This window comes from Canis lupus, chromosome 32 (genome assembly GCF_048164855.1).
Source record: "Canis lupus baileyi chromosome 32, mCanLup2.hap1, whole genome shotgun sequence".
NCBI lineage: Eukaryota > Metazoa > Chordata > Mammalia > Carnivora > Canidae > Canis > Canis lupus.
Genome location: NC_132869.1, coordinates 33,400,423 through 33,414,463, shown reverse-complemented (window position 1 = coordinate 33,414,463; position 14,041 = coordinate 33,400,423). Strand labels below are relative to the sequence as shown.

The 14,041-nt window shown below is 46.4% G+C and overlaps 1 protein-coding gene across 4 annotated transcripts in view; it reads right to left on the bottom strand.

Annotated features, from left to right (window-relative positions):
- SLC24A1 (solute carrier family 24 member 1) overlaps window positions 1–10,786 on the bottom strand; it is a 30,825-nt gene extending 20,039 nt beyond the window's left edge. For 3 of the 4 annotated variants that reach the window (XM_072809205.1, XM_072809207.1, XM_072809208.1), the window contains exon 1: window positions 8,894–10,786. In XM_072809205.1, the coding sequence (XP_072665306.1) occupies window positions 8,894–10,786 (1,893 nt within the window). Of the gene's footprint in view, window positions 1–1,294; window positions 1,302–8,893 lie in introns of all 4 variants that reach the window. The other variant, XM_072809206.1, reaches the window with a different exon arrangement.
- Window positions 10,787–14,041: the final 3,255 nt, after the last annotated feature.

The window sequence follows — 14,041 nt, the reverse complement described above, 5'->3', positions numbered from 1 at the left end:
CCCTTTCCTGAGTATAGTCTTGCACCCTGATCCACACATGCATCTAAGCTGGAAATCCAGAAGTTTACCCAAATTCCTCCCTCTCCTTCACAGCCCATGTCCAATTAGCTATCAGACCTAGTTCCTAAAAGTCCTCAAATTTGCCTTATCTCGGGGCAGCTGAGGTGGCTCAAGGGGTATAGCGCCTCCTTCAGTCCGGGGCGTGATCCTGTAGACCTGGGATCGGGTCCCACGTCGGGCTCCCTGCATGGAGCCTGCTTCTCCCTCTGTGTCTCTGCCTCTCTGCCTCTCTCTGTGTGTCTCCCATGAATAAATAAATAAAATAATTTTAAAAATTGCCTCATCTCTCCACTCTCCTGCCTACAGTCCTGCAAAACCCTCTGACTCTTCCAGTTCATTCTCCATCCCTCAACCAGAGTGCTTTTCTGAACAAAGCACAAATCTTGTCCCTCCCCCGCATCCTAGGGGCTTACTATCCTCACAAGGGAGTCCAGTCTCCTTGGCTGAGCACATAGCAGCCTCCCGCTTACCTCCAGTACAGCACTGTCCAACAGAAATAGAATGCAAGTCACATACATCATTTTAACTATTTTACTAGCCACATTTTTTAAAGTAAAAGAAATGGGTGAAATTAATTTTAATAATATACTTTTTTAAAAATTTTTATTTATTTATGATAGTCACAGAGAGAGAGAGAGAGGCAGAGACATAGGCAGAGGGAGAAGCAGGCTCCATGCACCGGGAGCCCGACGTGGGTCTCCAGGACCGCGCCCTGGGCCAAAGGCAGGCGCCAAACCACTGTGCCACCCAGGGATCCCCTTAATAATATACTTTAACTCACTATACTAAAAGTATTATAATTCAACATGTAATTAACAGGGCAGCCCGGTGGCTCAGCGGTTTAGCGCCACCTTCAGTCCAGGGCCTGATCCTGGAGACCCAGGGTCGAGTCCCATGTCAGGCTCCCTGAATGGAACCTGCTTCTCCCTCTGCCTGTGTCTCTGCCTCTCTCTCTCTCTCTCTCTCTCTCTCTGTGTGTGTGTGTGTGTGTGTGTGTCTCAGGAATAAATAAAATATTTTTAAAAAACATGTAATTAACAAAAAATATCACTGAGCTCTTTTACCCTTTGGTTTTCATACTAAGCCTTTGTTGTTATTGTTGTTGTTGTTGTTGTTTTCATACTAAGCCTTTGAAACCCAGTGTATATTTTATACTTACAGCATATCTCAGTTCAGATTAGCACCATTTCAAGAGCTCATCAGCTCCACGTAGCTAGTGGCCACCATCCTGGACAGGGCAGCTATGGTCTCACAGTATCTCATTCCCTTGGCCTCTCCACAAGGCCAGGAGAGTTCTCACCCCTTCTTCAGTTAGTAATCCACCCCCCCACACACACACACTCCGCTTGTCCTTCAAGATTCTGCTAAGCATCCCCTCCCAGAGGAAGCCTTCCCTGACTCTCTGGTCTGTGGAGATGTTCACTCTCTGCAAGTACTAAATCCCTCAGCACTTTCCTATACCATCACACATGGTATGGCAACTACCAATTTTATTTACCTGTCTTCCCTACCAAGAAGGATTTACCATGGAGCTAATGAAGCTTAAGTTCCAAGGCCCATGTCTCCCCCACACAAACCCTTTTCAAGGCCCTGTATCTAATTTTGTACCAGTAGTTTTATACTCTTTTTTCTTAAAGAGTATCAGGCCCCGTGACACCTGGATCAGCTCCCACTCTGCTAGGCTGAGCTCATCAAGGGCTTGGGATTTTGCCTTTTCTCTCACTGTAACCCCAGACCCTACACAGGCCTCAAAGGGACTCAATAAATGTTTTCTGAACAAATGAACATAGGAGTTCTTTAGGGCACAATCCTAGTGCCTTCTCTTCCCACCCACCCCCTCTCAGCCAGTCCTCAATTTTAATTACCACACATTTGTCGGGGACTCACAATTTTCTTTTTTTTTTTTCCTTTAAGAATATTTATTTATTTATTCCACAATGAGAGAGAGAGAGAGAGAGAGAGAGAGAGAGAGAGAATAGGGGAAGTAGCAGACAGAGAGGGAGAAGCAAGCTTTCTGGTGACCAGGGAGCCCAATGTGGGGCTCGGTCCCAGGACCCTGAGGTCATGACCTGAGCTGAAGACAGATGCTTTACCGGCTGAGCCACTCACAGATTTCTATTCTAGCCCAGACCTTGATCCTGAACCTCAGGCCCATTTGGGCAACTGCCTCCTAGACATGCCCACCTGGAGGTGACAGAAGCACTCAAACTCATCATTCCTGAATGGAAACTCTTAAGTCTTCCTAAAACTGTTCTTCCTCGAATCTGCCCTTTTGCACGGGCTGCTGCTACCATCTACCTTGCTGCTCAAGGTAGATGGTAGTAGCATCTTGACTTCTGCTATCTCACCCTCACGTCCGCTTCATCATCACCAGTCTAGATGATTCTGCCTTCAAAATGTCTGTCAAAGATATATATGTTGGATGCCCACAACAGCCTCCTCCTTCACCCCTGCGCACCTACGCTTCATTCTCTACACAGCAGTTAAGAGCGGCCTTTTAGATGTGGCTCCTCATCACTTCACTCCCTGCTGAGCTTCAGTTAAAATCCAAACTGTCTCTGACCCACAGGGCCCTACTTCAGGGAAGCAGCTGCCACCTCTCCGACGTTATCTTGTGCCACTGTCCCCTTACTCACTGACCACACTGGCCTGAGTCTATTCTAGTGCTCCAAGCTCTTTCCAGGATCAGAGGCTTTGCAAATGCTGCTTCCTCTTCCAGAATGCTTCCCCATGGAGCACGGAGCAATTTCCCTTCTCATCTTGCAGATCTCTGTTTGGACATTTCTCCCTCCAAGAAGCTTCTCCTGTTCTCCCTCGCTAAAGGGGGCCCACTACCTACAGTCACTCTCCACCACACTTATTTCCTTCACAGCACTTGTCACTCTCTGAAATTATCTTTTCTCTTGTGTATCATCCATATGCCCACTCCTCCACACTAAATAATGTTAGATATATATTTCCAACTTACTCAGGTGCCAGAGCATCTAGAAATCATGCTGTAGTTGTAGAACACCATGAGTATCTAATTTCATATTTAGTCCCATCCTATAAACCACGATAAAACAGTATTGTGCGGCATGAATGCATGTAAAAATCTCAATTATAGGCCCACATGCATCCATGGAAACAAGCTATTGGACCAGGCATGCTCAGGTGTTTTGGGTTTTTCTGTTCATACTCGATTGCTTCCTTTTTTTTTTTTTTTTAAAGATTTTATTTATTTATTCATGAGAGACACACAGAGAGAGAGGCAGAGACAGAGGCAGAGGCAGAGAGAGAAGCAGGCTCCATGCAGGGAGCCTGACATGGGACTTGATCCCGGGACTCCGGGATCACGCCCTGGGCCTAAGGTGGCACTAAACCGCTGAGCCACCCAGGATCCCCTCGTTTGCTTCTTATTCATTCATTTTGTTATCTGCTAGTATTGACTAGCAAGTGAACACTAGAAAAATGTTGTGAATATAAGAAGCCTTAAAATTGAGAATTCTACTCTTACCATCTTTTTCTAACAACTGGGAGGAAGCTAAGTATTCTAGGGGTTAAAGGAGGGAACCCTGGGGCACCTGGCTGGCTCAGTCACTAGAGCATGCAACTCTTGATCTCAGGATGGTGAGTTCAAGCCCCATGATGGGTGTGAGGCCTACTTATAACAAATAAAATAAAATAAAAATGTTTGAATACTATATTGAAAGAAAGGAAAAAAAGAGAGAAAGGAAGGAAGGAAGGAAGGAAGGAAAGGAGGGAGGAAGGGGGGAAGGAATGAAGGGAAGAGAGAAGAAAGGAAAGACAGAAGGGAAGAAGGAAAGGGAAAGAAAGGTGGGAACCCCTCAGCCCAGGCTAGGATGGGCTCTTTGGGAGTTTAGTGGATTCCCTGCAGCCTAGCATGAGAGGGGCACAGAGATACTGGATAGACTTTCCTGTCCACGGGGCTTCCTGTCCACATCCCTGTTGTCTCCACAGCAGGTAGCTGGCTATATAGGCCACTGATAGAAGCCCTTGGAATAATGTCAACCCTAACAAAAAAGGAGAGGACTGGCTCCTGGTTTGTCTGCTTGGAGGGGGGTTATATTGGTCGATTTAATTTAAAAACCTTGCCAGGAAAAAAAAAACAAAAAAAAACAAAAAACAAAACCAGCCCCCAACGCATTTAGGAAAGAATCGCAGACTTTTCTCCAGAGTTTCACATTCTGAAGTATTGCGAAGTATGATGGGGATAGAGACCCAAAGGGACCCAAAATAGGCTTGTCGCCTCCCCCCTTGCATCTCGGTTTACCACTGGTGCCCCTCAGGCTATATTGCGAATCAGCATCTAGTGCAGATGGCTGGTCCTTTCTAGCTAAGCTGGGAGCTCTCTCTCTAAAGAAAGGCCTGTGGTGCTTCAATCACAGATAGATAAGGCTTTTTAAGCCAGGCTAGTGCATCAGCTTTGCTGTTTATTGGGTTCTGTGACGATGCATGGTCAAGGCAAGTCAGATATTTGTCATCTCGGTCTCGAATAAATACACTGAGAGGTATATACTTTATATTCAGGTGTACCTTATACACAGGCATAAAGTTGCAGAGCAAGCTAAGTTAGACTGTGTCACTAATAGAGGTCATAAAAGGCGTCCCAAACCAATACATGCCAGTTGGACAATGTTGTCTAAAATATCTTAGCTTTGATTTTTTTTTTTGTTTGTTTGTTTCAGCCAGTGTTGAAAGAGAGACTGGAAAATTGTTACTATGTGCCTATGTCCGATGCTACAACATTTATTTTTTTCTGGAAATGCTCTTAAGTGAATTCTGATTAGAATCATTCTCCCCCCAAAACTATCCTAATTCTAGATTGTCAGAGAAGTATAAAAACAAAGTGAAAGGCCCTTCAGCTCAGAAACTACAGATATCAGTTGGGTAAATATTCAATAAGAAAATGGATCATCCTCAGCTGATCTTGTCTCCAAGTTGTTCAGGTTAGAGAACATCTGCAAGTATGTTGTACTCGGTGGCCACGTAGCCATTCCCATTTGTTTATTTAGTCTGCGGGGGCTTTCATACTACAACAACAAAGCTGAGTAGTTGTGACAGAGACTGTATGGCCTGCAAAGCCTGAACTATTTACTGTCTGGCCCTTTACAGTAAATGTCTGCCAACCCCTGCCCTGGGTCATCCCATTCACTTTATAGATAAGCAATCTAAGGCCTGGCTGAAAAGCAGTGACTTTGTAGCACTTTGTACAGGGTTCATTCTATTACAGTTACTTTTATCTAATGCCTGCGGCTTCTGCTGGAAAGGACACAATCTTTTTCCCACACTGCTTTTCATTTAAGCACTTTGTTGAATTGCACTGGCTTGTCCAGAGCAACAGGGGCAGTCTGCAGTGGAGCCTGGGTTAAAACCCAGAAATACAGGAGCCCCTGCGTGGCTCAGTGGTTGAGCATCTGCCTTTGGCTCAGGTGGGATCGAGTCCCACATCGGGCTCCCCACAGGGAGCCTGCTTCACCCCCGGCCTATGTCTCTGCCTCTCTTTGTGTGTGTCTCTCATGTATAAATAAATAAAATCTTCATGTAAAAAAAAAGAACAGAAATCCAGCTTCACGAGTGGTGAACCATCATGAGTGGTGAACTCATCACCAGTGGTGAGAACCATCAACAGGCTATGTAACTGGCTGAGTTAATGGTCCTCTCTGAGCCTCAGTTTCCTCATCTGCAAAATGGACGTTACAATCTATCCTTGTAGGGCTTTTATGAGAAATTATTGAGATCCTGTGTGTATGGAATAGGCCCTCCATACGTAAAGATTCCTTGCCCACTCCCTTCTTTCTCTACACTGGAGCCCCTGAACTGTTAGGGTTTCCTGAGCAAACAGTACCAAATACTTATGCACCTCCTGCTAGACAAGACCCCTGGCTCACTTCTTTGGGAGCTACAAAGATTGTTTCCCCATTCAGTGGCAATGATGGGCGTGATACCCCAGCCACCCCCTCCATGCCTCACCACCTGGCTGGCCGGCAACAGAGAGGAAGAGAGCGAGAGGCCCAGAGCCTTTCCTGTTCCTGCTTCTCTCCAAAGGGAGCTGGCTCACACTGCCCTCCACTTCTTTTCCTGCTGCTCAGACTTCTCAAACGCCTGTAGCTCTGACCTCACCTCCCCAGCTTCCCTCCTTGGCCCCCCACCACTCTGTCCAGTCGTGCTCCACTTCTCTCTGACTTCTTCACTTTGGAGCACAGCTGATTGAAGAAGCTGCTGCCCTGGCCCCCTGCTCTCCTGGGGTGATGCTCAAAAAGGGGAACCATTCATAGGGCAGGGTGTGAGTCAATATGTCAACATGAATGAGAGAGCAAGGTATGTTCATTTTCATGATAAAGTAAACAGTGTACAGGGCTAAGCATGCACTCTCACACAAAGTGCAAAAACGAATGCTGACACAGTTTACAAGATCAGAGATTGGATTTCCAGAGAATTGTTGCATGACTTCCAAACCGAATGGCTTGCCCTCAGTCTGTCTCCCTCTGACCAGGTCACAGGTGTAGGCCAGCCAAACACAGACATAAAGATACAAGCAAAGACAGATCTCTCCCCCGCCCCTCACTGCTCTCCCTGGCTTTTTAGAAACCTGAGGTGCAATCCAAATCCAGATGTTTTAAAAATCACTTCAAAATAGTTATAGTTCTTGTTATGTGGACTAATTTTTAGTGAGGGGTTGTTAGTGCTGGGAAGTACTAACTATTGGTTCTTAATTTAATTTACTTTATTTTTTTAGAGATTTTATTTTTGAGCATCTCAACACCCAACGTGGAGCTCAAACTAACAACCCCAAGATCAGGAGTCCTGTGTTCCACCGACTGAGCTGGCCAGACACCCCTAGATTTTTTATTTGAAATAAATACATATTTACTTTAAAGGATAGCCAGTAATTCAACTTGTTGTTGTTGTTGTTGTTTAATAATGCTGTTAATTAAAATTCATACTGGGTTTGTTTCAACAAATAAGAACAGAGTTGTGATTGGCACCCCTCTCACCGGTTGGAAAAGAACTGCTGCTAAGGCCCTAGAAGAGTCTCTTAAGTAGGTTACAGATTTTCCTTTGAAGTCATGATGATGCTTCACTTGCTTGACAAGCTTCGCTTTGATGGTCTAGCCCTCACTAAATGGAAAATTTGGAATTTTTAGAGTTTAAATAAAAACAGAATTACTGATAAGGACTGGGAGGCAAGTCAGAGCATTTTGAAAACCACTGGCCTGTGGGGCATCAAGGTGTTAGATGCTGATTTTCACAGAGTAGAGCGTACCAAGCTTCATGGCCACCCTCAGCAAGGTGTGCTCTGAGGATGTCATTAGGAGGGAGGCCCAGTGTCTTCATACTCAATGATGTCATGCTCTGAGCCTTCCTTTCTTTTTTAAGCCTCTGGCTCCATGTAGCAGTAGCCTGATTGGAAATAGCACTGAATGGGGAGTTAGGATACTGGGTCCCCGTTACAGTCCGGATACCTGCTTGCTGTATAACCTTGAGTAGGACATGTCTCCTTTGGAGGCCATCTGCTAATATGGCAATTGGAGCTCAGTTGACCAGACCTGACAAATAACCACTGTGCGAAGCCAACCAGAATTAAACTCACTTGGACAATGATTGTTAGACAGGATCTTTTGGTGACTAGTTGGACTCTGTCATTTCTGCAAGAGATGGGAAGGGACTCATCCAAGGTCACACAGTTAGAGGCAGAGGCAGATTAGAACCTAGATTTCCTGACTCCTAGTCCTGTGCTCTCACCAGAATCCCACATTGCCTCAAAAATCCTAAAAGAAGTATATTTCATCTTTCTTGTCTCCCAGACATGCTGCTGAATTTGGTTTCCATCCTACCCACTCATCAAAATTACTCTAGATTAAGTGGTTAAGTTCTTCCACTCTTTGCACACAAAATTCTGCTCATACCAGCAGCTTCTCTGAAACTTGAAAAAGGCAGGCTGAGAGCCAACCTTTGCCAAAATTCACCCTTTAGGAGCAGGAAAGAAACAGGGGTCTGTGTTCCCTAGGGTACTTCACTTTAGAGTCAAGGAACAAAAACTTTGAGATGAATTTTCAGAAATGACTACCCACTTTAAATTCATCTTCCAGGTAATTGAACCACACAATATAAACTCAGAAGGAAGGTCCCTCATGGGGGCAAAGAAATTCTTAAAAAATATTTCTGGAGCCAAGAGAAAGCCTCAGGGTCCTTGGAGCTCTGGTGTCTGGCTTCCAACTTGACAAGAGAGCAGGCTCTGCACCCAAGGCTGGCTTGTCAATGGATGACTGGATCTGTTATCTTCTCCGATATATCAAAAACAGAAAGCCTCCCCCTTGTCAGACCCCATCCAAGCCACTAGCTCCAACAAATCTGGAATGTGAACAAAAGGATTAAATGAAAGTGAAGGTGCTAGACAAACCCTAAACACCATGCACATGGAAGAGATTATCATTTTTCCCTGCCTGATATCTCCTTGGATATTCTCCAAAGCCCAGCTCAAATGTCATTTCCAAAGACCCAATCAGACCAACCCAAGTTCAAATCTTGGCTCCACTATCTATTTGCTGTGTGACCTTGAACAGTAGTTTAACTTCCTTAGGCCTCAGTTTCTTCCCCTGCCAATGGTGGATCATGATAATAACCATTGGGTGATTGGGAGCTGAGCCAAGGTCACTCTTGCAAAGTGCCTGGCAAAAAATAGGACTTTAAATGTTCAATGAATAGCAAAGGGAACCAGAGCACCTATCTCTTGAGGTCTGACCCAGCACTTTCCACTCTTCAGTCACCGGCTTCTCCTCAGCCTTTTGCCCCAAAGGGGCTACAGAAACTTGAGCCAGACTGTTCTTACCTTGCTGAGGTCCCCTAGAGCCATGACCTTGGCCACTGGCCTCTTGCTGAGCTGCTCCTTCACCCAGATCTCGAGTTGCTTATTCCACTTCATGGTGAACACATAGAAAGCATAGGCCAGCAGCAACAGCAGGCTTTCCCACCAGGCAATGAGGCTGTCCAGGAAGAAGAGAATGAGCATCATCAGGTCAAGGATGTAGAAAGAGACGTCACGGAATAAGGGCCACCACGTGAGATTGAGGATCTCCCGGGAGAAGAGGGCACAGGTGCCGATGACAAAGAGGATGTTGAACACAGCGGAGCCCACGATGGTACCAATGCCCACGTTGCTGTGGGAGATGAAGACGCCAATGAGGGAGGTGAAGAGCTCGGGGGCAGAGCCTCCAGCAGCCATGAAGGTGGCCCCTGCCACATCATCAGAGATCTGTAGCTTATCTGTGATGACACCCAGGGCCGGGACAAAAAACTCGTCGCACACGATGGCCAAGGCCACAAACACATACATCATGCCAAAGATGTGCAGGACCACCCAGCCCTGTCGCCTCTCCTCTATGCTGAACAAGTCTGGGGGGTACTCTGCCTTGGAGTGAAGATCTGGCCAGCCAGGAGGAAGTGCTGAGGGACTGGAACTGGGTGCCTCTGGGATCACGGCTGTTGTCAGGCTGGGGGAGAGGGCGGTGGGCACAGCCGGGGCTGGTTCCACAACCACACAATGATGGACCTGGATGGTTGGATTTGCCCTGACCTCGGAGGTTGATGAGGTCCTGGGTGCCATGGAAGCTTTCTTGGCCAGCCCCCAGAGGGTGGCAGAGGAAATTCCAATGGTGGATGCGCTGGTTCTAAACAAGGGATTACTAACACTCCAGGTAGCAGTGGAAGCTTTGGTTTCTGTTGGGCTACTACTGCCTGTTGTGGTTTCTATTGTCACATGTCCCTCAGAGATGACTGTGGTGTGCTCCAGGACCGTTCCCAGGGAAGTTGTCAGCTTGTTCTTTCCCACTAATATCCGGGGCTTGGTTGATCTGTTATCGTCCACTCTTCTGGTGGTAGTCAGGGTGTTCTTTTCCATCATACTCCTTGGAGAAGTCAAGATGTTTGTTTCTATGTCATTTATCAGGAAAGTTGGGGTGTTATTAATTATTCCCTTGAGGGTAGTTGGGGTGTTTTCCTCTACCATTCTCTTAGAGGGATTGGTCTCTAATATTTTAGTGGTTGTCATAGTTTCACTGTCTTTCACTGTTGTTTTGGGGGTGATCCCATGACTCTTTGTCACTGTCATGAGTGTGGGTGGGACATAATTGCCTACTATTCTACTAAGTGGAGATGGGGTGTATTTCTTCACCTTTCCCCCGGCCTGAGTTGGGTGGTAGCTCTGTATTTCTCCCTTGGGTGGTGTTGTTGGGGTATAATTCTTTACTGTTGGCCTGCTTGAAGTTGGGGTGTAATGATTCAGAACTCTACGGGGTGTGGTTGTGGTATCTTCCTTCCTTCTTTCTGTCTCTGCCTCTGTTGGACTGTAGTTATTCTTGGGTATTGTTGGAGTGATGTTGGCTGTTCTTCTGGGTGGATTGGGGGTATTCTCCACTGTTGATTCACCCCTGCCCACTGTAGCTTGGGGCACCAGTGTGTCACCCTCCATTTCAGAGCTAGCTCTTGGAGGGTCACTGCTCACCATCATCATCTCATTGTTAGGGAGGTCACGGCTGGCCAGTTTTACAGGATGTTGGGAGGAGACTGCTGCCCACAATGAGGGGAGGCCCCAGGGACTCCTCAGGTGCTGGTAGGTGGAACCGATGATCAACATTCCCAACAGGAAGAGGAGGCGACTCCAATGTAGACGCTTTGGCCGGAGTAACCGCCTCTCCCGTGTTCCCATTCTGATCAATTTCCCCATGATGGCCAGTTATGCCTGGTTACAGAAGACCCCTCATTCTGTCCATGGAAAGATGGGGTCTGTTCTCGGATTCAGGTTGGTTATCAGTGAAGATTTCTCCATGAAGCCCAGCCAGGGGGTACCCACAAACCTAGAGAGGGGGAGAAAAAAAAAAGGTTATTTGCCCCTAGAAGGAGAGCTACAATCCATCAAACCCTCACCTACAAAAGAGTGATGACAATTCACGCAGGGGCCTTTGTGCTAGGAGGCAGTTGTTTGTGTTGGAGCAAAACTACCCCTACTACCTGTTTCAGAGAAAAATGCCCGGTCTTGGGAAAAAGTAGTAGAGGTCCTCTGTGCTGTGTAGGCGCGCCCAGTTCCTGAGCTGGGTCTACCCAACCCTCTTTGGGATCCCTGCAAGAGATCAGCCAGCGCCCCTCAAGTCTAAGCCTGAGGTGCCAGGAGCTCAGTCATCTATAGTTGGTGCCCCAGGCCACAGAGCTCACCTGGTCAAAGGCAGGAGGAAGATAAGGAGATGTGATTTTTAAAAAAAAGATTTTATTTATTTATTCATGAGAGGCACAGAGACAGAGAGAGGCAGAGGCACAGGCAGAGGGAGAAGCAGGCTCCATGCAGGGAGCCCAACATGGGACTCGATCCTGGGTCTCCAGGATCATGCCCTGGGTCGAAGGCAGGTGCTAAACCATTGAGCCACCTGGGGTTTCCCAGGAGATGTGATTTTAAGCTTTATTTATTTATTTATTTATTTATTTATTTATTTATTTATTTTTTTAATTTATGATAGTCACACACACGGGGAGAGAGAGAGAGAGAGAGAGAGAGAGAGGCAGAGGGAGAAGCAGGCTCCATGCACCAGGAGCCTGACGTGGGATTCGATCCTGGGTGTCCAGGATCGGGCCCTGGGCCAAAGGCAGACGCTAAACCGCTGCGCCACCCAGGGATCCCTGATTTTAAGCTTTAGACAAAAACAGGCAGCAGTGGAAGGCAGTGCTAAGAACATCAAGGCTCCTTGTGGGTGTTTTTTCAATTTTTGTTTTTAGGCCGACTTAAAAAAAATTCCACCATATCATCCAGAGAGGACAAAGTTAATGTCCCAATGCTTCCCAGACAGTTGGTGTGGTGGGAAGAACATGGAGGATGGAGTCTAAGGCCTGGATTTCCAGCCCTGCTGCTTTCCAGATGTGCCACCCTGGGCAGACTGAACCTCACTGCCTCATCCGTGAAATAAGCAGGATAACATATGTGTTGATTATGCAAAGGTGATCCCTGGAAGGACATCTGGAGAAGGGAAACTGAGGTTAGGGACCCCAGGGAGGCTTACTTTTCAGTATATCCTGATCTTCAGTTTAACTGTTTAACCTTTTTAACCTCTGCCATTTCATGAAAGTTTAAATTTAATTTATGTTAATAGAATAATGATAGTAACAGTAACACCTATGTCACAGGGATGGTAAGAGAGTAAAAAAAACACATAAGGTCTATGAGAAGTTTTGTACAGAATCAAGTGCTACGTAAGGGTCAATTTTAAATAAAATTTTAATTTTATGATTTAATATAAAGGTTTAATTTTATATTCTTCAAGACGGGAAGAAGAACAGGAAAAGCTCTGAAAAAAATCCTCAATTTCTAAAGGCACTGAGGCCCAGCCAGCCCAAGTAAATATTTATTAAATCTCTATTTAATGAATACAGAATACTATAAAACAGTAACTAGAAATCATTGGTTTTGGGGCACCTGGGTGGCTCGGTGGCTGAGCATCTGCCTTCGGCTCAAGTCAGGTCATGATCCTGGGGTCCTGGGATCGAGTCCCGCAACAGGGTCCCTGCATGGAGCCTGCTTATCCCTCTGCCTGTGTCTCTGCCTCTCTCTGTGTGACTCTCATGAATAAATAAATACAATCTTAAAAAAAAAAAAAAGAAATCAGTGGTTTTGCTTTTAAACGAATATACTAGGCATAAGATAAGTAACTCATAGACTCTTAGGTCATTAAAAGTAGAAGAAATTACAGACACTGGTTAGTGCAACTCCCCATTTGAGACATGAAGAAACTGAGATGCAGAGAGGAGCTGTGACTCGCTCAACATGACACAGCTAGTGAGTGGCGGGGCAGGTGAGCCTTCTAATGCCCCGATCTGAAGCTGGACAGCATGCCACACTGATTAGAGACACAAATGCATTTGTCTTAAAACGCAAAAAAGGAACAAGCAAAAGAAGAAGTACAGAATAAGTACATTTCCTTCTCTGTCTTTGATTCCTGTAACTGTCTTCCCATCATCTCCCTGCAGCTGTCCTGTCCCTCGCCTTAAACTCAGCCCTGTAGCAAGCCCACTTGACTCTCCTAAAGAAACTTGGGAGGGTCTCTCTCTGGTGTGCCTGTATTGTATATGATACAACACCCCAGCCGATCCTTCCTACCTAATCACCTCATTTACCTTCAAATCTGGGCATCTGAGTGAGCGTCTTCTCGATTCTGGAAACTTGTCAGCATCCAGGGTCTCCAAGAGTAAGTCTGAAGCTGGACAGCAAGGAACACCCCATTCTCCTGACCCCAGCTCCTTGATGGAATCCTAATTCAAGGCAGGGTCGGGTGTGAAGGGCATCTCGGGGGAAGAATATCCGATCCCTGCTAATACCCGCCTCTAAGAAGCTTATCAGGGCATTGTACAAGTTCTGAGTCCCAGCACCCCTGCCAGAGCCTGAGAGGGTGGACCTGCCACCTGGGAAACAGATGGGCTCTCCGTGGCCCCCTGCAGTCAACAGGGAAACTGGGGAAACTTCTCTAACTTGGTTCTAAGCTCTAGGAATCAGAGATGGTGCAAGGTTCCCATGCTTGGAGGTGGGAGAGGAAAGATCTGGAAAGATTCTGAAGGCGCTCAGAGGGAACCAAGAGAAAGTGCCTGGGGCTTAAAAGATCAGAAGACCTCAGTTAACACCAGGCTCTGTTTGTTACTGTGTGATTCTAAATGTAACCTAAATGTAAATGTGGAGATAGTGTTACCACTCCTGCCTCTTGGTAGGGTGGACGTGAGAATCAAAATTAAAAATGAGGCAATATCTATGTTCCATTTCACTGTGAAACCAAAACTGCTCTAAAAAATAAAGTTTATTTTAAAAGATGAAGGGGTGTGGGGGAAATACTTTAAACTTTGAGGCATTTGGGGATCCCTGGGTGGTGCAGCAGTTTAGCGCCTGCCTTTGGCCCAGGGCGCGATCCTGGAGACCCGGGATCGAGTCCCACGTCGGGCTCCCGGTGCA